At 36.4% G+C, this 27841-nt stretch overlaps 1 protein-coding gene and 1 long non-coding RNA gene across 5 annotated transcripts in view; one reads left to right on the top strand and one right to left on the bottom strand.

Annotated features, from left to right (window-relative positions):
* Nucleotides 1–27841, top strand: part of LOC109548768 (uncharacterized) — an 86385-nt gene that overhangs the window by 14955 nt on the left and 43589 nt on the right. For 3 of the 4 annotated variants that reach the window (XR_012331873.1, XR_004526607.2, XR_012331872.1), the window contains exon 2: nt 23402–23575. This is a non-coding gene — a long non-coding RNA (uncharacterized lncRNA). Of the gene's footprint in view, nt 1–23401; nt 23696–27841 lie in introns of those variants that run through there. The other variant, XR_012331871.1, reaches the window with a different exon arrangement.
* Nucleotides 19641–27841, bottom strand: part of HSPA4L (heat shock protein family A (Hsp70) member 4 like) — a 55634-nt gene continuing 47433 nt past the window's right edge. Inside the window, exon 20 of the mRNA XM_004319870.4 lies at nt 19641–24906. Within this exon, the coding sequence (XP_004319918.2) occupies nt 24715–24906 (192 nt within the window). The 3' untranslated portion in view covers nt 19641–24714. The remainder of the gene's footprint in view (nt 24907–27841) is intronic.

The raw sequence follows: 27841 nt of genomic DNA on the forward strand, positions 1-27841 counted from the left end.
ACCTCTACTCTTTTCTATATATAGTATTATGTCATCTGCAGATACTGACAGTTTTATTTCTTCCTTTACAATTTGGGTGCCTTTTATTTATTTTTTTTGATTAATTGCTCTGGCTAGGACTTCATGTACTATGTTGAATAAAAGTGGCAAGACCGGGCATCCTTGTCTTGTTTGTGATCTTAGATGAAATGCTTTTAGCTTTTCACCTTTACATATGATGTTAGCTGTGGGCCTATCATATATGGCCTTTATTATGTTGGGATATGTTCCCACTGTACCTGCTTTGTTGAGAATTTTGTCATAAATGGATGTTGAATTTTGTCAAATGTTTTTTCTGCATCAGTTGAGATGGTCATATGATAATCCTTCATTTTCTTAAAAAAGTTATGTGTATCACATTGACTCATTTGTGGATGTTGAAACATCCTTGCATCCCTGGAATAAATCCCACTTGATGGTGTATGATCCTTTTAATGTATTTTTGGATTCAGTTTGCTAATACTCTATTGTGGATTTTTGCATCTCTTTTCATCAGGGGTACTGGCCTGCAATTTTCTTTTCCTTTGGCATCCTTGTCTGGTTTTGGTATCAGGGTTATGCTGACCTGTGAAATGTGTTTATAAGAGTATCCCCCTCTTTTATTTTTTAGAAGATTTAATTCTCCTTTTAATGTAAAAATTTATCAGATACTAAAAATTTTCAGATATCATAGAATGATAATGATTTCCAGTAGTCAACAAAAATTTTTAAATGTGTGGTGGAGTGAGTTTTTCTTTTTTATGGAGAAAAAAATAGCTCAAAAATTCCCAAAGTTTTTGAAAGACATTATTAAGTATACATATTCAAGAAACTCTTTAGATCCCAAGCAGGAAAAATACCATGAAAACCACACCTAGGCACATTGTGATCAAACCTATGAAAACTAGAGAAAATGAGAAAACTTTGAATGCAGCTAGAGAAAGGCAATATATTGCTGCAGGGAAACAATGATGTAAGTGATGCTGACTTCTCATGAGAGATAATGGACCAAGAAGACAGGGAATTGACATATTTCAGTGCTCGGGCGGGGTTGATGGGCAAACCCTGCCAACTCAGAATTTTGTGCCTAACAAAATATTAATTCAGATGAATAGAAACAAAGAGAATTCATCATCTGTTAACCTGCATTACAAGAAATGCCAAAGGAACATTTCAGGCTGAGTGGAAATGATACCAAATAGAAATTCAGATCATCAGGAAGGAATAAAGAACACCAGAAATGGGAAATATGTGGATAAATATAAACAAGTATCACTTTTTCTTAATTTCTTTGAAGTTTACATCAGTAATTAAAGTAAAAATCAAAACCTTTTACTTCGAGTTTTATGTTGTATATAAATGTAATATATATGACATTTACAGAATAAGTGGAAATTGGGTAAGTTAAATATGTTTGGAAGATTCTTTGAAGTGGTACAAAAGTACCCCCAAATAGACTATGAAAGTTAAAGATATATATATTGTGATCCCTCGAGTGACTGCTAAAAACAAAAACAAAAAATAATGCAAAGAGGTGTGACTAGTAATGTCAGTGAAAATGGTGGAGTAGGAAACTCTGGGGTTTTGTACTTCCCTAGAAACACCCACAAAAAAACTGGCAAATTGTCAGGATCAAATTTATTGGAATCCTGGAAGGTAGTCAAAGGTTTATAGCAATGAAGTGAATGCTTTATTAGGAAAAGGGTGACCTAAGCACATAGGAGAGCTTTGTGGCATTTAAGTTACCTTTCCCACACTTCTCTGTTCCCAGATTGGTCCTGGTTTTGAAGGCATCAACCTGTGTTCTTGGTGTGGGTTCCTAGTCCCAGAGGGAACAGAATAGACCTTGTTCTCAAAGAATTTTGATTGTCTGTTTTGATTTGTCTTCGGTTCCTTGACATATAGATGTTTGCCTTTGTTTTACCCAATGTGGAACTCTCTGGGTGGAGAATTAGCTCCATGGAAGGCATCCCTTAAACACATTGAGAGACAAATGAACGAACCACTGCCACAAGTGAACAAGATGCTGTGGCAAAAGATAACAGTTGGGACAAGCAATAGTTGCACAGTAGTCACACAACCTCAGAGGACAAACTGGGAATTAGATACTTTGGGGCAATAGGAACTTTCAGAATTTCCTTTGTATACCAGGGCATCTAAAAGGTTATCCACATGACCAGGGCAGAACACATACAAAATACTTGAGAAGACCCTAGCCTTTCAATATTGGTTGATCTTTAGTCTCAGCATAAGCAGGAAGTGAAGGCTAGAGTAGAGTTTTATATGGCCCAGCTAAATGTTGAAGGAGTGCCCTCAAATCTGAAAAAAGAGAAGAATCCTTTTTTATCTTGTTTCTTTTCTTGGCTCCAGCATCCAGAAATCTCTGTCAAAGCATTAGCTGAATACTAAGCTAAAGAAACATATACTTCTGAGAAAAAAGTATAGTCTTCACAAAAATAATTTAGAAAGTTTACTAAACAGTCAGTTACAACCCACCATGAGTAACAACAAATTCTGAGGAGGGGGTGGTGAGAGAATATTATTTCCAGAGATACCACATTATAATACTAACATGTCCAATTTTCCACAAAAAATATGAGGAATGCAAAGAAACAAGGTATGGCCCATTCACAGGAAAAAAAATTCACAGAAACTGCCCCAGTGTCTGAGGAAGCCCAGACATTGTACTTACTAGACAAAGACTTAAAATCAAATGTCTTAAATATGTCAAAGTGCTAAAGAGAACCATACACCAAGAACTAGAGAAAACCAGGAGAATGTTGAAATGTCTGAACAAATAGAGGATCTTAATATAGAAATTATAAAAAAGATTCAAATGAGAATTCAGTAAATAATGAAAATAAAATTTCACTAGAGTGTTTCAACAACAGATTTGAGCAGGGAGAAGAAAGAATCAGTTAACTTGAATAGGTCAATTGAAATTATCCAGTTTGAGGAGCAGAAAGAAAAAAGCATGAAGAAAAAGGAACAGAGGTTAAGAGACCTGTGGAACACTATCAAATATTCCAACATATACATAATGAAAGTTCCAAAAGTAGAGGAGAGAAAGGGACAGAAAGAATATTTGAAGAAATAATGGCTAAAAAGTCCCATATTTGATGAAAGACATGAACCTTCACATCCAAGAAAGTCAACAAACTTCAAGAAGAATAAATTTAAAATGATCCACACTAAGACACATTATAAACAAACTATTGAAAAACAAAAACAAAGAGAAAACCTTGAAAGCAGCAAGAGAGAAGTGAATCACCACAAAGAAGGGATCCTCAATAAAATTATTTCTTATTAGAAACCATGGAGACCAGAAGATAGTATGGTGACATATTTAAAATACTGAGAGAAAAAAAAACAAAACAAAAGTGAAAACCCTGTAAACCAAGACTTCCATATCTGGCAAAACTATTCTTCAAAAATGGAGAAAAATGGGCTTCCCTGGTGGCGCAGTGGTTGAGAGTCCGCCTGCCGATGCAGGGGACACGGGTTTGTGCCCCGGTCCGGGAAGATCCCACATGCCGTGGAGCAGGTGGGCCCGTGAGCCATGGCCGCTGAGCCTGCGCATCCAGAGCCTGTGCTCCGCAATGGGAGAGGCCACAACAGTTGCCACAAGAGGCCCGCGTACTGCAAAAAAAAAAACAAGACGTTCCCAGATAAACAAAATCTGAAGGAGTTTGTTGGTTATAGAACTGCCTAAAAGAAATGTTAAAGGGAATCCTTTGATTAAAAAATGAAAGGACAGGGACTTCCCTGATGGTCCAGTGGGTAAGACTCTGTGCTCCCAATGTAGGGGGACTGGGTTCAATCCCTGGTCAGGGAACTAGATGCTGCATGCGTGCTGCAACTAAGAAGTTCGCATGCCACAACTAAGAACCAACGCAACCAAAATAAATGAATAAATAATTTTTTTTTAAATGAAAGGACATTAGACAGTAATTTGGAGCATATGAAGAAATAAAGAATACTAGTAGGGATAATTACATAGTTAAGTATAAAATATAATGTATTTTTTTGTTAGTAAATTTTTTCCTATATAATTTAAAAGACAAATGAGGAAGTGATAATAATAAGCCTATATTAATGGACACACCATGTATAAAGGTATAATTTGTGACAAGAACAACATAAGAAGAGATGGAGCTATAAAAGAGTAGATTTTTTTTTTTAAGAGTAGATTTTTTGTATACTGTTGAAGCTAAGTTGATAGTTATTGGAACTAGGTTGTTATAAGTGTAAGATATTAATTGTAATCGTTAGGGTAACCACTAGAAAAATGACTTAAACTATATATATTGAAAGGAAATGAGAGGAAGTAAAAACAGCATGCTATATAAAAATCCATTAAACACAAAAGGAGGCAGTAATAGAGGATAAAAATGATATGACATACAGCAAACAAATAGCAAAATGGCAGAAGTCCTTCCATATCAGTAATTGTTTTGAATGCAAATGAAGCTGAAAGGATTTTAAAAGATAATCAAGTATATACTGTCTATAAGAGACTCACTTTGGATTGAAGGAAACAAATAGGTTAAAAGTGGAAAGATGAGAAGATATTCCATGCAAACAGTAACCAAAAGAAAGGTGAGTGGCTATACTAATATGAGATGACATAGACTTTAAGTCTATGTCTGTAGTTATAGGAGGAAGGGGGATCAAGTTGGCACAGTAGGAGAACCTGGAGCTCACCTACCTCGCAAACATCAAAAATACATCTGTATGTGACACAACTCTCACAGAAAACTAACTGGAAACTGGCAGATCTCCTATACAACCAAAGTTGCAAGAAAGATCTCCATGTAACTGGGTAGGACAAAAGAAAAAAAAAAGGGGCCTCAGGTTGGGACTGGTGCCCCTGGGAGGGGTCTGGAAGGAAAAGGAGGTCCACATGGATAGTTCCTCAGACTAGGGAGCCCCCTTGCCTACTGGTAAATCCACTGAGGCAGATAGAAGGCCTGGAGAAGCCTAGACTCTACTCAGGAGCAGTGTCACACGTGCTGGCTTGCTAACAATCAGGGTGGAAATAGACTTAACACTGTCAGCTGCCGCCTTGCTGCATTTCCCAATCTGAAGGGGTGAACACCCCCATCCCCCTCATTTCACACCACAGCCTGGCACAGATCAGGGCAAAGATTCAGTGTCTCTGCGTAGAGACAGACCAGGGTGCCTGGGGTGTGATCTCGGTGGAACCACAGAGAACATTGTCAGTGCACCTAGCGGGGTGGTTGGGCAAGCCAGGCAGACGCTGTCAGTGTGCACATGGGGTGGTACCACAAGGACACAGAGCAGCTAAGTGCCGAATCTCAGGCAGACAGGCCCTGGCAGAGGACTCATCTAGCCACGCAGAGACAGCCTGGAGGGCCTGGGGTGTGATTCACGGGGTGCTGAGGAGCTCTTTGTCAGCCTGTGCATGATGGTGGGCCCAGCCACAGCACACATTGTCAGCACATGCCCCGAGCAGCACCACAAGAATGTGCAGCAGCTAGGTGCTGAATCTCGGGTAGTCAGGCTCTGTGCAGTAGCATGTGGCAATTAGTTTCCCAGCAGGAGTGCCCCAGTTCTGCCCACTCTATACCACAGCTTCATGCCAGATCTGGGGCAGATGGGTTTTGGGAGAGGTCGGCCAGAGGCAACCCAGGTCTCAGGTGGCAGCATAGCTGCAGTGCCTCAATCCCCAGCCACAGCCTATTCCACACCACAGCCTTTCACTACATCTGGGATGAACACAATGGAAAAAGATGCTACCTTGGGCTGCTGAGCAGAACCATGGATGCCTGCACAGGCAGCGCATAGGGTCACTGTGACCACAGGGGCCTCGTTTGCTTCAGCAATCACCTCCTTTGGGGTAGGGCACACACTCAAGAGGACGGAGCCTGATTAAACCCAACCCTCAGGGCTTCTACTTCAACAACTGGGGAGTAGACCCTGCCCCCAGCAGGGTGGTGACAGCCACAGAACAAAGAGGAGGCCCTGCCTCACATCCAGCGCAAGCTTTGAACACCACAACAGCAGTCACACCTCCTCTCAAGGAGATAATGACCAGCACACATTGAAAAAGACATGGCTGGCTTCCATACCAAAACCAGCCCTTGCATCAAAAATATTGGACACACACAGTCTACACAGGGACTCTCCTACATAAAAACACCCCTTCAGAACCGTAGTGGGTAACTGTTTCTCCTAAATTAATAGAGACAGAGAAAGTTAAGTAAAATGAAAAAACAGAGGAACTACTCCCAATTAAAGGACAAGAGAAATTCCTTGAAAGAGAGGATTCTAAAGGCAGCAAGAGAAAAACAAGGAGTTACAAGGAAACCCCCAGTTCCCCTATCAGGTGAATCTTTTGCAGAAACATTGCAGGCCAGAAGGAAGTGGTATGATATATTCAAATTACTGAAAGGGAAAAACATGCAACCTAGGATATTCTGCTCAGCAAGATTATCATTTAGAATAGAAGGGAAAATAATTTCTAAGACAAGCAAAAACAAAGAATTCAACAATGCTAAACGTACCCTAAAAGAAATATTGAACAATCTCTAAAAAAGAAACAAGAATCTAAAGAAAAGGGGAAAATCCCAGTAGGAAAGGCAAATATATGGTTGAAGATCACTTAAGCCATTAAGTGATCTTGCTAGTATTCCGTTGAGGATTTTTGCATCTATGTTCATCAGTGATATTGGCCTGTAGTTTTCTTTCTTTGTGACATCCTTGTCTGGTTTTGGTATCAGGGTGATGGTGGCCTTGTAGAATGAGTTTGGGAGTGTTCCTCCCTCTGCTATATTTTGGAAGAGTTTGAGAAGGATAGGTGTTAGCTCTTCTCTAAAAGTTTGATAGAATTCGCCTGTGAAGCCGTCTGGTCCCGGGCTTTTGTTGCTTGGAAGATTTTTAATCACAGTTTCAATTTCAGTGCTTGTGATTTGTCTGTTCATATTTTCTATTTTTTCCTGATTCAGTCTTGGCAGGTTATGCATTTTTAAGAATTTGTCCATTTCTTCCAGGTTGTCCATTTTATTGGCATAGAGTTGCTTGTAAGATTTAAAAAAATCAAATTTTTTTTTTTTTTTTTTTGCGGTACACGGGCCTCTCACTGTTGTGGCCTCTCCCGTTGAGGAGCACAGGCTCTGGACGCGCAGGTTCAGCGTCCATGGCTCACGGGCCTAGCTGCTCCATGGCATGTGGGATCTACCCGGACTGGGGCACGAACCCGTGTCCCCTGCATTGACAGGCGGACTCTCAACCACTGCACCACCAGGGAAGCCCTCAAATAATTTTTGTAAAACATTATAACTACAAGTAGCACTAAAAGATAATCATGAAAACGTAAAATAGGACATTAAAATAAAAAAAATATGAGGGAGGGGAGTACAAAAATGTAGATATTTTAGAATGTGTTTAACTTGTATGACTATCAGCTTAAAGCAAGCAGATATTGTTATGGGTCGGCATTCTTGAAATCCAGAGTAATCACCAATCAAAACCTTACAATAGATTCACAAAAAGAAAGGATCTTAAGCATATTATTGGGCTGACCAAAAAGTTCCTTTGTTCTTTTTCTTTTTAAATAAATTTATTTTAGTTATTTTATTTTTGGCTGCATTGGGTCTTCGTTGCTGCACGCAGGCTTTCTCTAGCTGCAGCGAGTGGGAGCTACTCCTCATTGTGGTGCACAGGCTTCTCATCACCTATGGTCTCTTTTGCTGCGGAGCACAGGCTCCAGGCGCACGGGCTTCAGTAGCTGTGGCTCTTGGGCTCTAGAGCACAGGCTCAGCAGTTGTGGCACAAGGGCTTCGTTGCTCCAGGGCATGTGGGATATTCCCGGACCAGGGACCGAACCCGTGTCTCCTGCATTGGCAGGCGGACTCCCAACCACTGTGCCACCAGGGAAATCCCATTCCTTCAGTTTTTAAGTAAAAATAAAAGACATTTTTTATTTTCACCAGGAACGTTATTGAACAACATATTCACCATTTTGTTCTACTACCTTCTGCCATTTTTCACGCAACTTCATAATTCCATCTTCCCCAAATTTTTTTTTTTACATCTTTATTGGAGTATAATTGGTTTACAATGGTGTGTTAGTTTCTGTTTTATAACAAAGTGAATTAGTTATACATATACATATTGTTCCCATATCTCTTCCCTCTTGCGTCTCCCTCCCTTCCACCCTCCCACCCCTCTAGGTGGTCCCAGAGCACCGAGGTGCTCTCCCTGTGCTATGCGGCTGCTTCCCACTAGCTATCTATTTTACGTTTGGTAGTGTGTATATATGTCCATGTCACTCTCTCGCTTTGTCACAGCTTACCCTTCCCCCTCCCTATATCCTCAGGTCCATTCTCTAGTAGGTCTGTGTCTTTATTCCTGTCTTACCCCTAGGTTCTTCATGACATTTTTTCCCCTTAAATTCCATATATATGTGTTAGCATACGGTATTTGTCTTACTCTTTCTTACTTCACTCTGTATGACAGCCAGAGTGAAGGTCCATCCACCTCATTACAAATAGCTCAATTTTGTTTCTTTTTATGGCTGAGTAATATTCCATTGTATATATGTGCCACATCTTCTTTACCCATTCATCCGATGATGGACACTTAGGTTGTTTCCATTTCTGGACTATTGTAAATAGAGCTGCAATGAACATTTTGGTACATGACTCTTTGAATTATGGTTTTCTCAGGGTATATGCCCAGTAGTGGGTTTGCTGGGTCATATGGTAGTTCTATTTGCAGTTTTTTAAGGAACCTCCATACTGTTCTCCATAGTGGCTGTACCAATTCACATTCCCACCAGCAGTGCAAGAGTGTTCGCTTTTCTCCACACCCTCTCCAGCATTTATTGTTTCTAGATTTTTTGATGATGGCCATTCTGACTGGTGTGAGATGATATCTCACTTTGATTTGCATTTCTCTAACGATTAATGATGTTGAGCATTCTTTCATGTGTTTGCTGGCAGTCTGTGTATCTTCTTTGGAGAAATGTCTGTTTAGGTCTTCTGCCCATTTTTGGAGTGGGTTGTTTGTTTTTTTGTTATTGAGCTGCATGAGCTGCTTATAAATTTTGGAGATTAATCCTTTGTCAGTTGCCTCATTTGCAAATATTATCTCCCATTCTGATGGTTGTCTTTTGGTCTTGTTTATGGTTTCCTTTGCTGTGCAAAAGCTTTGAAGTTTCATTAGGTCCCATTTGTTTATTTTTGTTTTTATTTCCATTTCTCTAGGAGGTGGGTCAAAAAGGATCTTGCTGTGATTTATGTCATAGAGTGTTCTGCCTATGTTTTCCTCTAAGAGTTTGATAGTTTCTGGCCTTACATTTAGGTCTTTAATCCATTTGGAGTTTATTTTTGTGTATGGTGTTAGGGAGTGATCTAATCTCATACTTTTACATGTACCTGTCCAGTTTTCCCAGCACCACTTATTGAAGAGGCTGTCCTTTCTCCACTGTACATTCCTGCCTCCTTTATCAAAGATAAGATGACCATATGTGTGTGGGTTTATCTCTGGGCTTTCTATCCTGTTCCATTGATCTATTTTTCTGTTTTTGTGCCAGGACCATACTGTCTTGATTACTGTAGCTTTGTAGTATAGTCTGAAGTCAGGGAGCTTGATTCCTCCAGCTTCATTTTTCGTTCTCAAGATTGCTTTGGCTATTCGGGGTCTTTTGTGTTTCCATACAAATTGTAAAATTTTTTGTTCTAATTCTGTGAAAAAATGCCAGTGGTAGTTTCATAGGGATTGCATTGAATCTGTAGATTGCTTTGGGTAGTAGACTCATTTTCACAATGTTGATTCTTCCAATCCAAGAACATGGTATATATCTCTCCATCTATTTGTATCATCTTTAATTTCTTTCATCAGTGTCATAATTTTCTGCATACAGGTTTTTTGTCTCCTTAGGTAGGTTTATTCCTAGATATTTTATTCTTTTTGTTGCAGTGGTAGATGGGAGTGTTTTCTTCATTTCACTTTCAGATGTTTCATCATTAGTGTATAGGACTGCCAGAGATTTCTGTGCATTAGTTTTGTATCCTGCTACTTTACCAAATTCATTGATTAGCTCTAGTAGTTTTCTGGTAGCATCTTTAGGATCCTCTATGTATAGTGTCATGTCATCTTCAAACAGTGACAGCTTTACTTCTTCTTTTCCGATTTGGATTCCTTTTATTTCCTTTTCTTCTCTGATTGCTCTGGCTAAAACTTCCAAAACTATGTTGAATAAGAGTGGTGAGAGTGGGCAACCTTGTCTTGTTCCTGATCTTAGTGGAAATGCTTTCAGTGTTTCACCATGAGGACGATGTTGGCTGTGGGTTTGTCATATATGGCCTTTATTATGTTGAGGAAAGTTCCCTCTATGCCTACTTCCTGCAGGGTTTTTATCATAAATGGGTGTTGAATTTTGTCGAAAGCTTTGTCTGCATCTATTGAGATGATCATATGGTTTTTCTCCTTCAGTTTGTTAAGAATGTGTATCACGTTGGTTGATTTGTGTATATTGAAGAATCCTTGCATTTCTGGAATAAACTCCACTTGATCATGGTGTATGATCCTTTTAACGTGTGTTTGTTGGATTCTGTTTGCTAGTATTCTGTTGAGGATTTTTGCATCTATGTTCATCAGTGATATTGGCCTGTGGTTTTCTTTCTTTGTGACATCCTTGTCTGGTTTTGGTATCAGGGTGATGGTGGCCTTGTAGAATGAGTTTGGGAGTGTTCCTCCCTCTGCTATATTTTGGAAGAGTTTGAGAAGGATAGGTGTTAGCTCTTCTCTAAAAGTTTGATAGAATTCGCCTGTGAAGCCATCTGGTCCCGGGCTTTTGTTGCTTGGAAGATTTTTAATCACAGTTTCGATTTCAGTGCTTGTGAGTTGTCTGTTCATATTTTCTATTTTTTCCTGATTCAGTCTTGGCAGGTTGTGCTTTTCTAAGAATTTGTCCATTGCTTCCAGGTTGTCCATTTTATTGGCATAGAGTTGCTTGTAGTAATCTCTCATGATCTTTTGTGTTTCTGCAGTGTCAGTTGTTACTTCTCCTTTTTCATTTCTAATTCTATTGATTTGAGTCTTCTCCCTTTTTTCCTTGATGAGTCTGGCTAATGGCTTATCAATTTTGTTTATCTTCTCAAAGAACCAGTTTCTAGTTTTATTGATCTTTGCTATCGTTTCCTTCATTTCTTTTTCATTTATTTCTGATCTGATTTTTATGATTTCTTTCCTTCTACTAACTTTGGGCATTTTTTGTTCTTATTTCTCTAATTGCTTTAGGGGCAAGGTTAGGTTGTTTATTCGAGATGTATCCTGTTTCTTAAGGTAGGATTGTATTGCTATAAACTTCCCTCTTAGAACTGCTTTTGCTGCATCCCATAGGTTTTGGGTCGTCATGTCTCCATTGTCATTTGTTTCTAGGTATTTTTTTATTTCCTCTTTGATTTCTTCAGTGATTACTTTGTTATTAAGTAGTGTATTGTTTAGCCTCCATGTGTTTGTATTTTTTATAGGTCTTTTCCTGTAATTGATATCTAGTCTCATAGCATTGTGGTCAGAAAAGATACTTGATACAATTTCAGTTTTCTTAAATTTACCAAGGGTTGATTTCTGACCCAAGATATGATCTATCCTGGAGAATGTTCCATGAGAACTTGAGAAAAATGTGTATTCTGTTGTTTTTGGATGGAATGTCCTATAAATATCAATTAAGTTTATCTTGTTTAATGTATCATTTAAAGCTTGTGTTTCCTTATTTATTTTCATTTTGGATGATCTGTGCATTGGTGAAAGTGGGGTGTTGATGTCCCTTACTATGAATGTGTTACTGTTGATTTCCCCTTTTATGGCTGTTAGTATTTGCCTTATGTATTGAGGTGCTCCTGTGTTGGGTGCATAAATATTTACAATTGTTATATCTTCTTCTTGGATCGATCCCTTGATCATTATGTAGTGTCCTTCTTTCTCTCTTCTAATAGTCTTCTTTTAAAGTCTATTTTGTCTGATACGAGAATTGCTACTCCAGCTTTCTTTTGGTTTCCATTTGCATGGAATATCTTTTTCCATCCCCTTACTATCAGTCTGTATGTGTCTCTAGGTCTGAAGTGGGTCTCTTGTAGACAGCATATATATGGGTCTTGTTTTTGTATCCATTCAGCTAATCTGTGTCTTTTGGTGGGAGCATTTAGTCCATTTACATTTAAGGTAATTATCGATATGTATGTTCCTACTCCCATTTTCTTAATTGTTTTGGGTTCGTTATTGTAGGTCTTTTCCTTCTCTTATGTTTCTTGCCTAGAGAAGTTCCTTTAGCATTTGTTGTAAAGCTGGTTTGGTGGTGCTGAACTCTCTCAGCTTTTGCTTGTCTGTAGAGGTTTTAATTTCTCCATCAAATCTGAATGAGATCCTTGCTGGGTAGAGTAATCTTGGTTGCAGGTTTTTCTCCTTCATCACTTTCAATATGTCCTGCCAGTCCCTTCTGGCTTGCAGAGTTTCTGCTGAAAGATCAGGTGTTAACCTTATGGGGATTCCCTTGTGTGGTATTTGTTGTTTTTCCCTTGCTGCTTTTAATATGTTTTCTTTGTATTTAATTTTTGAGTATTTGATTAATATGTGTCTCAGCGTGTTTCTCCTTGGATTTATCCTGTATGGGACTTTCTGTGCTTCCTGGACTTGATTAACTATTTCCTTTCCGGTGTGCAGAGGCCGGTGTGATGTTGCACCAGCCTGAGGCGCGCTGTGTGTTCCCCCCGGGGAGTTGTCCCTGGATCCCGGGACCCTGGCAGTGGCGGGCTGCACAGGCTCCCCGGAAGGGGGGTGTAGATAGTGACCTGTGCTCGCACACAGGCTTCTTGGTGGCAGCAGCAGCAGCCTTAGCGTCTCTTGCCTGTCTCTGGGGTCCGCACTTTTAGCCGTGGCTCGCGCCCGTCTCTGGAGCTCCTTTAAGTAGCCTTCGTAATCCCTTCTCCTCACGCACCAGGAAACAAAGAGGAAAGAAAAAGTCTCTTGCCTCTTCGGCAGGTCCAGACTTTTTCCCGGACTCCCTCCCGGCCAGCCGTGGCACACTAACCCCCTGCAGGCCGTGTTCACGCTGCCAACCCCAGTCCTCTCTCGGCGCTCCGACTGAAGCCCGAGCCTCAGCTCCCAGCCCCGTGCGTCCCGGAGGGTGAGCAGACAAGCCTCTCGGGCTGGTGAGTGCCAGTCGGCACCGATACTCTGTGCGGGAATCTCACTGCTTTGCCCTCCGCACCCCTGTTGCTGTGCTCTCCTTTGCGGCTCCGAAGCTTTCCTGCTCTGCCACCCGCAGTCTCCGCCCGCGAAGGGGCTTCCTAGTGTGTGGAAACCTTTCCTCCTTCACGGCTCCCTCCCAGAGGTGCAGGTCCCATCCCTATCCTTTTGTCTCTGTTTATTCTTTTTTCTTTTACCCTACCCAGGTACGTGGGGGGTTTCTTGCCTTTTGGGAGGTCTGAGGTCTTCTGCCAGCATTCAGTAGGTGTTCTGTAGGAGTTGTTCCACGTGTAGATGTATTTCTGGTGTATCTGTGGGAGGAAGGTGATCTCCGCCTTCTAAAAAGTTTTGATACAAATATTGAATCATGAAGTTGTACACTGGAAACGAATACAGTGTTGCATTTTAATTATACCTCGGTTAAATGAACAAACCTGTAGTTTTGACTTTCACAGCTAAGTCTTTAGTCTACTTGGATTTGATTCTTCTTTATACTGTGACATAGTACTTAGTTGTGTTTTCCCCCATGTGGATGACAACTTTCCCCTGTACCTTTTAGTGAGAGTCTGACCTTTGTCCAATGTTCTATATTGTCACCAAATGAATGGTCTTTTTGTGGGCCCTCTATTCTGTTCCACTGCATTCCTGCACCAATATTACGCTACTTTAACTAAAGCTTAATAGCTTTATATGTATAATGCTGTAGCCAATACCCTGTTTTTATTTTTCTTTAAAAGTGTCTGCAGTTCTTGGCCTTTTGCATTTCAATATAAATATTAGCTTGTCATTCTCCAAAAGACACCTGCTGAGATTTTGACTAGACTTGCATTGCATTGCAATTGGAACTGTATTGAGTCTATGTAGCAATTTTGGGAGAACTGTCATTAACAAGATCAAGTCTTCCAATCTTTGAACATGGTATTTTTCTTCATTTAGGTCTACTATAATGTCTCAGTAATGTTTTATAATTTTTTCTATCTATGTAGATTATATAGAGACCTCTATATAGAGGTCCTTTTTTTTTCCCCTGAAACGTTGATTTATCTTTTAATCTTTGTATTTTCCTGTTTTTACAGTATTTTTACAATGAGTATGTTCCCTTTTAAAATTTTTATTTATTTATTTGAGGTATAGTTGCTGTCCAATATTCTATGTTTGAGATATACAACAGTGATTCATAATTTTAAAGGTTATACTCCATTTATAGTTATTATAAAATATTGGCTGTATTTCCTGTGTTACACAATATGTCCCTGTAGTTTATTTATTTTATCCATAGTAGTTAGTTTGTACCTCTTAATCCCCAACCCATAACTTGCCCCTCCGCCCTTCAGTCTCTTCATGATAACTACTAGGTCGTTCTCTATATTTGTGAGTCTGTTTCTTTTTTGTTACATTCACTAGTTTAGTTTTTAGATTCTACTTATAAGTGATATCATACAGTATTTGTCTTTTTCTCAGCTATTTCACTTAGCATGATACCCTCCAAGTCCATCCAGGTTGTTGCAAATGCAACATTTCTTTTTTATGGCTGAGTAGTTTTCCATTGTATATATACACCACATCTTCTTTACCCATTCATCTGTTAATGGACATTCAGGTTGTTTCCATATCTTGGCAATTGTAAATAATGCTGTTATGAACACTGGGGTGCATGTATCTGTTCAAATTAATGTTTTCATATTTTTCATTTATATACCCAGTGTGGCATTGCTGGATTATATGGTAACTCTAAGTTTTTTAAGGAACCTCTATACTGTTTTCCATAGTGGCTATACCAATTTACATTCCCACCAACAGTGCAAATGTTCTCCACACCCTCTCTAGCATTTGTTATTTGTAGAGTTTTTTTATGATGGCCATTCTGACTGGTGTGAGGTTGCTACCTTATTGTAGTTTTGATTTGCATTTCTCTAATAATTTGTGATGTTGAGCATCTTTTTCATGTGCCTATCGGCCATCTGTATGTCTTCTTTGGAGAAATGTGTATTTAGATCTTCTGCCCATTTTTTGATTGGGTTGTTTGTTTTTTGATATTGAGCTGTATGAGCTGTTTGTATGTTTTGGAGATTAATCCCTTGTCAGTTGCTTCGTTTACAAATATTTTCTCCCATTCTGAGGGTTCTCCCATTCTGAGGGTTGTGTGTCTTGTTCATGGTTTTCTTTGCTGTGCAAAAGCTTTTAAGTTTCATTAGGTCCCACTTGTTTACTTTTGTTATTTTCATTTCTCTAGGAGGTGGGTCAAAAAAGATCTTGCTGCTATTTATGTCAAAGAGTGTTCCGCCTATGTTTTCCTCTAAGGGCTTTATAGTGTCCAGCCTTACATTTAGGTCTTTAATCCATTTTGAGTTTATTTTTGTATATGGCATTAGGGAGTATTCTGATTTCATTCTTTTACATGTAGCTATCCAGTTTTCCCAGCACCACTTATTGAAGAAACTTTTCTCCATTGTATATTCTTGCCTCCTTTGTTATAGATTAGGTGACCATAGGTGCATGGGTTTATCTCTGGGCTTTCTATCCTGTTCCATTGATCTATATTTGTTTTTGTACCAGTACCATACTGTCTTGATTACTGTAGCTTTGTAATATAGCCTGAAGTCAGGGAGCCTGATTCCTCCAGCTCCATTTTTCTTTCTCAAGACTGCTTTGGCTATTCGGGGTCTTTTGTGTTTCCATACAAATTGTAAAATTTTTTGTTCTAATTCTGTGAAAAAATGCCATTGGTAATTTGATAGGGATTTCACTGAATCTGTAGATTGCTTTGGGTAGTATAGTCATTTTTACAATATTGGTTCTTTCCTGGGCTCTCTACTCTGTTCCATTGATTACTGTAGCTTTGTGGTACAGTTTGAAATCAGTGACTGTGCTACCTCCAAGTTTGTTCTTCTGTCTCAAGATTGCTTTGGCTATTCGGGGTCTTTTGTGTTTCCATATAAATTTGAAAATTATTTGTTCTAGTTCTGTGAAAAATGCCCTTGCTATTTGATATGGATGGCATTGAATCTGTAGATTACCTTGAGTAGTATGGTCGCTTAAATTATATTAATTCTTCCAGTCCATGAACACATTATCCCTTTCCATCTGTTTGTTTTGTCCTCAGTTTATTTCATCAGTGTTTTATAGTTTTCTGAGTTCAGGTCTTTTACTACCTTAGGTAGGTTTTATTCCCAGGTATTGTATTCTTTCTGATGGGATTGTAAGTGGGATTATGGGTAAATTTTTAACTCAATCAATCTCTTTAATGCTTATGTTTGTTTTCCTTGATTAACTTTGGCAGAGGCTTGTCTGTTTTTAAAAATATGATTTTCAGGGCTTCCCTGGTAGCACAGTGGTTGAGAGTCCGCCTGCTGATACAAGGGACATGGGTTCATGCCCCGGTCCGGGAAGATCCCACATGCCGCCGAGCGGCTGGGCCCGTGAGCCATGGCCACTGAGCCTGTGCGTCCGGAGCCTGTGCTCCGCAACGGGAGAGGCCACAACAGTGAGAGGCCCACGTACCACCTCTCTCTCTATATATTATATATATAATTATATATATATATATAATAATATATATATTACTTTCAGATACATGTTTTCATTCTTTATTCCATTTACTATTGATTTCAGCTCTTATTTCCTTCTTTACCTTTTAATTTTCTTCAGGTTCATTTTGCTGTTATCTACCTTTTTACTGGTATTCTTAAGCCATTACATCTTTTACATCATTTTAAGTATATGCATTAAAGCATACAGGCATACCTCAGAGATGTTGCAGGTTCAGTTCCACACCATGGTAATAAAGTGAATATGACAAAGTGAGTTTCACACATTTTTTGATTTTCCAGTGCCTATAAGTTATCTTTGGGACCTCCCCAGCAGTTCAGTGGTTAAGACTCATGCGTCCACTGCAGGGGGCACAGGTTTGATCCCTGGTCAGGGAACTAAGATCCTGAATGCCATGCTTGGTGCAGAAATAAAATAAATAAATTAAATAAATGAATAAATAAAAATAAAGTTATGTTTACCCTATACTGTAGTCTGTTAAGTGTGCAATACCATTAAGTCAAAAAAATACATACATACCTTACGTAAAAAGTACTTGATTGCTAAAAAATACCTACCATCCTGTGACAACACACGGTTGCCATAAAGCTTCAATTTGTAAAAAAAAACAGTAAAATGAGGTATGCCTGTATAAAATTCTAAATTAGTGCTTCAGCTGCAAGTTACCAAGTTGCATTTCATATGCAGGTTCATTGACTTAAAGATTGCTGAGTGCTTATTATGTGCATGCTCATGTACTGCAATGAGAGAAAGAGTAGGTCCAAAAGAGATTGAGGTTTAAGGGGTACAGCTGCCATTTAAAGCAGTTTATATTGTCATTCAAGTAGAAGTATGTTCTGATTTTCAACAGGATTTGACTTTTCTATAAGTTCATTTTTTTTCAATTCAAGCATATGGAATTTCTTTTGGCTATGGTGTCATGTTTACTAAATATTACATATTTATGTAAAATAGTTTTACCTGATAGCTGAGTGACAGTTCATATAATTATATTAGATCTAGGTTTTAAAGTTCTATTCATTTCTGTTTATACTTATAGCCTACTACCAGTTATCACTGATACTGTGGGCCTAAACTTCTTTTCGTAGTTGTCAAATTGCTTTATATATTTAGAGGCTGTTGTTTCAGAGTTACATTTCTGGTGAATTGCTCTACCATTATTAAAACTCTGTATACCAATACTCCCCCCTTTTTTTCCCCACTGTAAAGGCAACTTAATCTGATTAATAAGTTTCTTTTGATTGGCATTTTTTCATTAATTTACTTTCAACTATTACATCATTATGTTTAAGAAGTGTATTTGTAAACACTACATGTAGTTCTTAAACTGCTAAGTTTATGGTACTTACGTTGTCATAACTAGTGATATTTGGACTTCTATTTTATTTCTCTTTGTTCTTTGCTTCTCGTTGCCTTCAACAGGGTTAGTTTTCTTTACTACAAATTCCTAGTTATTTGTTCTTAATTTAACGTGAATCTTGTTATGTCTAAAACGAATACACAAATCCTTTTCAGTGAGGTTAAACAGGAGACCAAATATAATTGTGAAGAAAAGTAAGGAAATGCTGCTCAACAGAACTGCTTCAAATTGCCTTTTGGCATTTGCAGGATGCATGAACCATCCTGAACCGATTTCTTTACCTTTCAGCAGAGGGGAGAGCTTGAGGATAAAGTATTAGGAGGTACTTACAGTCAACGGACATTCCTTCTTCACCTCGGGAAGGTTATCAACTCTTTGCTGTTTAATCACTAGGGATTGTGGGTTAAAAAAAAAAAAGAGCAAAATCCTCTCCAGTTCTTCCCCAAATCAGGATAAGATGAACAGGAATGAACTGCCAACTGTTCAGCCTTCTAGACTTTGAAAGTACTCATTTCCATTTCATTGGAAAGTTAAATGGGGGTATAAATATTTTTCTGAGTTGAGGATTTATTATCCTTCTTATTCTCACAAATTGTTCAAGCACTAGAAGATTAAGCACCAAATGCTGTAATCTAGACCAGGGGACCTCAGTTGTTTCCTTATCCCAACATGCTATTTGACACATGTTCAACTGGAATAGCAATTCTCAAAAAGAGGTCAGGAGAAACTTGGGCAGGGAGCTCCTCTTTGTGTACTGAAAATTTCTGAAGTCTAGTTCATTTATCACTAGATTTTCTCTTCTAATATAAAGTTAAGTTATTCGCTGACAACACAGTATTAGCAAACTACTATTGTAGTTTTCAGAATCGATATCATTTGATGGTTTAAAAAGTTTGTCAATTTACTCAGAACCCTCACTGCCAAGCAAATTTATGTAAATGACTCTGATGACCTGTCCACAAACCACCAAGTCAGTGAAGTTCAGTATGTGAACATTAAGCCTCAGGTGTGTAAAACTCATGGTTCAAAGAGTAAGTAGATAAATATATTTATAATTACATAACTTCTTGACAATGTGCACTTGCCATCCAAAACTGAAATGCATTTATCAATTGCTGTTTGTTCACTAGTATGAAGATGCCATTTTATATATATAATGTTTTATATACTTTGATTCTGTGAAATGTAAACATTTTAAATGTGAACCAAAATTGTATGCCACATATATATTAGCATCATATATAATAACATTACCGACTTAACATTACAAACCATTCTCAAGTCTGCTTATTGAAACTAAGGGTCTGTTATATGCAGTTTATAGACACATCACACTTCATTATGATTTTCTGCTTTGCACTGGTCAATCTGTGCTAAAAACAAACTGGGAAATTGAGAAATCAAATGCAGTAGTTTTCTTTAAAAAAAAAAAAAAAAGCTAGTAGGTACTAAACTGCCAGAAGGTATTTTATACTAATGACTGGAGTCGGAGTCACTATGTGTATAAATTATTTTAATAATGGTTGGAGAAAGGAAAAATGACTTGGATGCCATTTTAGTACTAAACAATTCAGTAACTTCATTAAAAATTTGCTTCTATATTAAACAACAATGGCTTCATCCTGCCAAATATAACATTTTTTACTTTTAATGTGAGTCTCCTTCCAAGACACTAAGCCATAAAAGTATTATTTCAGGTGAAGAAACCACAACACTTTAATGTTTCCTTTGCTTAGCTCTCCATTTCTAATTACATTTTTACATCTACATTCTGGGTGGGTCCATAAGATTTCAAGAGCATGTTAACTCAAGGTCTTGGAAGCAAAAAATTTAAGAAATTCTGAAAAACAGCAAGAAGGATGCACAACACATGTACGTAATCAGAAAGCAGCAAAGAATTGAAGTTGTCTGATCTTTAACAACTGTTTTGAATTTCTGACCCTTTTTGTTACATTGATATCTGGATTAAAAACGAGGGACGTTGGTTACTTAATACACAGTACTCACAAAATTGACCTCTTTTGGTCTAGAACTACTTAAAAGTATTCAAAGGCCAGAATATGAAAAATCTATTAAGCCTTATTAAATTTTAGAGAAATTACATATGGAAACTTATAGCATGGCTTTTCAAGTATAAATTTAAGAGTCAAAAAATTCTTAACAGTAAGATTTGGTTTTAAAGTAAAAAGACAGGTAATAAAATTAGCCATCAAAGTGATCGTAAAAGTATTTTTTTAAATCCATGAAATAAAAGGCTTAAAGAATAATCCAAAATAAAACAAAATGTAATTGAGAGAAATATAATGATTATTTAAGAGTCCAGAACTGAGAGATAAAACAAGGTAACTGGAAAGACTAAGATAATTTCCACTTATAGTGTAATATACTATAATGCAATTAAACTATCTAAAACATGTTGAAGTTCACTAATCTCTTTATAGGATGGGTAATCAATACACTTCCCTAATACTCATCATGTGACCTAGGACATGACAGTAAATTAGAGATTCCAAAGCAAAGATCATTACCATTTATTTTTGTTGCTGTTGTTGATATGGATTTTGACCTGCCTGACAGACTAAGTCAAATGTTCGTGATTCAATTATTAGTTTTCTTTCTTTGACTTGAAAGCTCCAAGTTATTTCATAATGTATCTGAACAGACATGCCTTTTGTTTTAATGCTTACTCGAACAATATGCTAGAGGTACCCCTAGAGATCTGGAAGGTGAAAGAGCCATTACCACTTATAGGTACTGACTACTGCCATAGACATTTAGGGGTTTTTCTTCTAAGCAGTTTGTTAATATTCTAAAAATTCCAGGTACCCTGTTATTGTATGAAACAATCACCCTTGAATTTAACAAGGGAAAAAAACTTAAGACATCTGGCTATATTAGAAACCCAGAGCTGTCTGGTTAAGAAACATGGAAGAATATTAATTTTAGTTTATTGTGTATTAGAGATGTGAAAGTAAAATAACTAAAGCTTTTGTTTTGGTTAAAGACCTGGTCTTGATCTGCATTAAATCTTATTACTTTTTATCAAAAGAAAAGATTATGTGCTTCCTGGAAGTTGTCTTAAAATTATACTTTGGCTTAACCTTGACAAAAAAAAAAAGGTAGTTTTAAAACTGTTTTCTCTTTTTTGATCAAAAAGTCTGTCTCTTCTGAAATTGACTAAGAAGATTAGTTTGGTAAATGACTGATAGTTATAAAACATACTGTAGTTAAGAGGATAATAAAACATTAGAATCAGACTTTATAAGCATCCTGACACCTGTGTCATTTGAAAAGATATCAGTGGCTGACTTTAATCAATGCCATCAGATTTTAAATACTGAGGTATCAATACAATCAGATATGCCTCTCATTAAGTTTTACAGAATCCACTATCACAAAACCAAATTCCACTTAGAAGTTCTGAAGTCTAACCACAAAATAACATCTACTTTAGAACTGAAGTTTTTTTGTTGTCAGATTCTAAAAGTTGAGAAAGATGAAGTTATATTTGTCTATCACTTCTAAATCTATGACATGTAAAGTTAATGCCAAGACTTTAATTGTTGTGGACTACCAAATACCAACTATTAAAAACAAAACAAAATCCTAATGGGAATGTTTGTAGGCTTAGTTTTACAATTCAAATTTATGAAAACAGAGGGATGGTTAAATCTGTTTTGGGTCAATTGATCACTGTATTCAAATGTCTATTATCTTTAAATATAGTCTTTCAAAACAGTTGCATCTGTGCTAATTTGGATAAACTGTTTTAACATATCACTTTATTATATTGATAATTGATCCCCAAAATTCACTTTAAAGACTTCTAGCTAGGAAATATAATCATAAGTATACTAAAAATTGACCCCCCAAAGTCTAAGAAATCTTTATTGCTTCTTAAAGTCTAATTTTTACCTTTTTAAAATTGAGATTATCTGTTATTCCAATAGCCTCATTCTTTGGTGTGCTGTTTGTATTGATAGTTGTTTTAAAACTTAAGTATTCTGTATATTGCTAAGGAATTAAAACATCACAGACTTTCTTTTGTTACATTATTTAGCAATCTGTTTTTAAAATCACCATGCGATTGGCTATCAGGAGTTGATTTCTAAAACCAAATAATTTATACTTTTCCAGAGTCGTAGTGTATTAGATTAATACATTAAATTAATCATTTCCTATTAATCCTATTAATCATTTCCTACATACTTAGTTCTTATTTGTTTACTACAGGAATACATCCTATTTTGCAATGTATTTTTAAAAATAACTTCTAAAATAGTGGCTTTTTATTTTGAAAAAAGATCTTTAATTTTTCATCTAAGCACTGCATATTTCATACAGATTAAAATTAAACTGAACCCATGCCTTCTACCCAAAACTATATTGAGAACATTTTCTCTTTTATTACTGTATTCAATAAATAATTATAAGGTTAAGGGCTTTTGAAAATCATTTAAGTTGAATAAATGGGTAGGAAAAGTATACATATTATCTTTGGATATATTTAACTTATTAAATGAAGTGTTACATAACTGCAGGAATTGGAATGTTATAATTCTGACTAAAACACAGAACTATATAAACTGACTTATGGAACTGGAAAATGTCAGGATGTACTACACAATTCAGATGCAGAAAGCTTTGTTCCCATATATTCCCAATTAGTTTTGGAGGTACAGCTCCTAACAAAGTGGGTGGAGATTTTCTTCTTAAAAAGCTGTGAATGCCCTATGTGTACTGTTATATATTCCCTTTCATAACTTTTATGCTCTTACTGAAGTGAACCTATATATTCAACATACAAACGAAAAGTAACAAACATGCTTTTAAAAAAATGTATTATTTCATCATTACTAATGTATATAATTACTTCATTAGTTTGAAAACATTAAAAAATATATTGGGTCTATATGATTTTTTAATGCAAAAAAGGGACATCTCCCTCAAAAATGATGAATAAAAATCCCTGCAAAATGCACTGCTCCATACTTTCCTTTCAGTGCAGACTACACTGTAGAAACAGAATCTCTCTTAGAGAACTAGTTGTGAGAAGTAACGACTATCCCTAAAGATATTAAACTCTCAATTTTTATTACTTAAGAAAAGTCCATATTAATTTGTTTTTAATCCTTAATATAAAGATGATGTAGCTTTGGGGAAAACTGAGCCTTTCAAAATTTTAACCTATGTCAATCTAGTTGATTGGCATTAAGAACACAAGTGCCCATGCATTGTCTATGCTTCTTTTTCTTATAGGTTGAAAAGTCATTTCATTCTGCTCCCATATCAAGCTTCTGCACAGAACTGAACAGTGTGAACAAGTCTGGTGATGAAGCACAGATTAAGTCTTTAAAATATCTTAATTTCACAGCCCTTCAACACATATAATTTATATATGAAGCACCAAAACTGGAGCCAAGGTCTGAACAGGTATTGTAACAGCAGGAACTATAATTTAATCACATCATATCATATTACACTATGTAACATTCTATATTTTGCCTGTTGATGTGTAACACAGTTAAGTTTATTACAAGCAGTATTTCCTAAGACCTATGGTATAAGTGCTTCTTTTCAAGTATTACTGCTTATTTAGTGTTTATATGTTAACATTAAGTAAATCAGTGATAAATGTATACAATGCAATACACATTGTGCCGTTTCTCCCTGCCCTCTGTTAACATATTAACAAAATCAACTAAGAAGACCAAAACAACTATTAAAACTAAAACAAGGTTATCAACATCACAGATGCATGTCTGAGTAGGTCAACAGCATTTTCCCCTTAACATGAAGGTATTTTCATCAAAAATGCTTCATCATTTTTGGGCCAGCATCACTTTAGCAGCAACTGGTCTTCAGGACAAGTAGATCAGAAGTTTCAAGTGCTAAAGACACTGAATTACTCTAAGAAACATCAATCCACATGACTAATGAAAAGAAGCTAACTGCTGGTGTCACCTTAACATAAAATTGTGCATTTTCCTTTTCAATGTGTGATTTAGTTCATTTATATGATGAAAACAAAGTTTTGAAGTTCTCATGGCACACCAACGAGATGGACTAATTTGTCAAGGAACCTCTTATTTGTTTTAATATTTAAATTATAACAATACCATAACTAGAAAAAGGTCAGTGACTTGGTGGCTTTAAACCACATCAGTGTCAATATTTGTTTTTCAAAATAATGATGCAATTAAATCTATGCTTCTGCAACAGTAGCACAATACAGTATCCTTTCCTGAATAAAGGAGCTGAGGTTTATCCAAGTAGAAGCTTTAAATAAGGTTGCCAGCTACTTATCAATCTTGCATGTTTGACATAAAATATATTAGGAAAGCTTAAACTGACTTGTTAATGTATATTCAGCTAAATCTTCACATTAAGCAGCAATGGAAATGAACAAGAGGTGCACTCAATATAAAACACTTTTCAAAACTACTCCAAAAAACAAATGACAAAAAGTGGTTAAGAACAACTAAATGTCTGTTGTGTGTACCAGATGTAAAAGAAGAATGGACCCTGTGGTTACTTGCACTGTTTGAATTACGTGAAGGTGAAATTAAGACTTAGTCCACTTCCATCTCTCCAGAAGATTTAGTATGCTGTGTGCTGTCTTTTGTTGTATCTGGTTTAGTTTCAGTCCCACTCTGTCCATCCACTGGTCCGTTGTGTTCACTATTAGCTTTTGCCTTGTCTTCAGCAACCTCTACTTTTGGTTTGGGCTTATAAATGATGGGGTTACAGAAATGATCCAGTTCCTAAAGACATGAAGAAAATTGATTATATTAAAAATATTATGTAACAAGTTACCATTAACATTCTAAAGTCCACATTAACTTTCTAAATTTCCACATAATTCCACATTCCTGAATAGCTGTTGGCTCAGCTAGATAACCAACTAATTCTTAAACTACCGATTTACCTTCTCAGCTAGTGTTTGTCAGGGGTGATAAGAAACTATTCAGTCTTTAATAATATATTCTGTATTTACTGTTCCTAAAATTTTTTCCTCATAATTTGAATACAGTGTATTTTGGCAGGAATCGTTTTTATTTTATTTATTTTTTTGGCTGCACTGTGCAGCATGCGACATCTTAGCTTCCCGACCAGGGATTGAACCTGGGCTCTTGGCAGTGAGAGCGCGGAGTCCTCACCACTGGTCCGCCAGGGAATTCCCAGGAATAAATTTTAATTCATTCCTTTAAATTATGCCGAGAGCTCTGTTATGAAAATTACATCATGTAATACCTATTGCATAAATTAAAATTTCTCAACATTTACAAAAAACAGTTTTAATAAATGGAATTATATAAATATACACACTGACTTCATTTACTTTCTGAAAACAGCTCAGTAGCCTTTTCTGTTGAAGGAAAAATAAGCCATGAAAGTAAATTCAACTTAATAATTTAAAAGAGATATATTTTCCATATCCTTGCTTTTTCTACACAGAAATAAAAGACCATTTCAGATAAAGCTACTGAAAACACTTTAAGTTCTTTCAAGACCAGTGTCACAGATATTGGGATAGGGACGGAAACATAGAAAGTAACATCCTTGGAGAGTGCTTTAGTGCAAACTGTTCTTATCACACTCTGCATCTCATCTGATTAGGAGTAAATTACTGTAGATTCTTTGTCAAACTTTCTCAAAAGGAAAATACTCTTATTTTATGATTTTAAAAAATACCCATTTTGGTACAGGAAAAGTTGCTCAACATCACTAATCATCAGAAAAATGCAAATCAAAATCACAATGACATATCTCACACATGTCAGAATGGCTATCATCAAAAAGAATACAAATAACAAATTTTGGCAAGGATATAGGGAAAAGGGAACTTTAGGTACACGTCTGGTGGAAATGCAAATTGGTACAGCCATTATAGAAAACAGTATGGGGGTTCCTCAAAAAGCTAAAAATAGAATTACCATATGATTCAGCAATTCTACTTCTGGGTAAATATCCAGAAAAAATGAAACTACTAATTTGAAAAGATACATGCACCCTAATGTTCCTAAGCAGCATTATTTACAATAGCCAAGATAAGAAGCAACCTAAGTGTCCATCAACAGATGAATGGACAAAGAAGATGTGGCACGTATATACAATGGAATATTACTACTCAGCCATAAAAAAAGAATGACAATTTGCCGCTTGCAACAACATGGAGGGTATTATGCTTATAGAAAAAGACAAATACTGTATGTTATTACTTACATGTGGAATTTTAAAAATAAAGCAAATGAGTGAATATAACAAAAAAGAAATAGATTCACAGATATAAACAAACTAGAGGTTACCAGTGGGGAGAGGGAACTGGGGAGGGGAAAGATACGGGTAGAGGATTAAGAGGTACAAACTAATATGTATAAAATAAATAAGCTACAAGGATATATTGTACAACATAGGGAATACAGCCAATATTTTATAATAACTTTGAAGTATAATCTATAAAACATTAATCACTGTGTGTACACTTGAAACTAATCTTGTAAATCAAATACACTCCAATTAAAAACACCCTAAAACCTGTTTTTGTTTTAAAAATGAATCAAATACCTACAGACATACTGAACTAGATTAAAAAGAATCACCTGAAATTCCATCTCCTATAGATTAACATAACTAACCTTTTGGTGAACATCCTAGATGTATGTCCATGCACACACACATCTCCAAACATACAAATCTATGAACATGCTAATTGATACAGTGAGATTACAGAATCTAAATAAAGTTATCTTTCCTTTTTCACTGAATATGTTGTATAAATCTATATATCTAAATAGATTTACCTCTGATATCTTAAATACTATATTTAATTGTTGAAATGTGTTTTAATATTGAAATATGCATCAATTTATTTATCTAGTTTCTTACTGATAGGTATTTAGGTTGTTGCCAGTTTTTTGCTATCATAAGCAAGGGTATTTATCTGCATATACTTATGCAACAGTCAAATTAAGGTGAATTCCTAGAATTGTGATTTCTGCATTAAAGGGTAAACTCATTTTAAATTTCTATACATATTCTGAAATGATGTCCCAGAAAAACGGTAACAAATTTAACCAAGTTGCTCAGGAAGAGCGTCCATTTCTTCACACCCTTGGCAATTATGGCAAAGATTGTGAATGTAAACACACAACCAAATCAGAGAGAAGAGATTCGCATTTCTTAGATTAGTAATGAAGATGAACACCTTTTCATGTTTATTGGATATGTATTTCTTTCTTTGTCAGATGTTTTACCAATGTCTTTACTCATTTTTCTACTTAGATGCTGATCTTTATTATCATGTTTGTCCCCGTGTTTTTCATAGTGTTTTCTATAACCTTTGATATTTTCAGTAGTAATGTTTTTTAAACTGGAAAGTTTAATCTCATAAGTAAGATTTTACCATGGAATTTTACACGTTTCAAACTACGTCAAAGACAAACATATATTGCAGTTTTACAATGGAGGCTCAGAAGTATTATACAGCCTAGAAAAATCGGACATATTTGGAGTTGTCACATTGCTTTACTTCATTCTGTATTACACTTAAAATCTAAAAAACAGCTTTGCGTATATGACTAATTAAATCAAGGAACAGAGATGTCCCACCTAGAATGTTTTTTTTCCCCCAAATTAAAGATTAGCCTCAAATTCCTGTTTTTCTATATTCTTCTGCCAAGCTGATTATTTCTCAAA

The sequence above is a fragment of the Tursiops truncatus genome, chromosome 5 (assembly GCF_011762595.2).
Source record: "Tursiops truncatus isolate mTurTru1 chromosome 5, mTurTru1.mat.Y, whole genome shotgun sequence".
Classification (NCBI taxonomy): Eukaryota; Metazoa; Chordata; class Mammalia; order Artiodactyla; family Delphinidae; genus Tursiops; species Tursiops truncatus.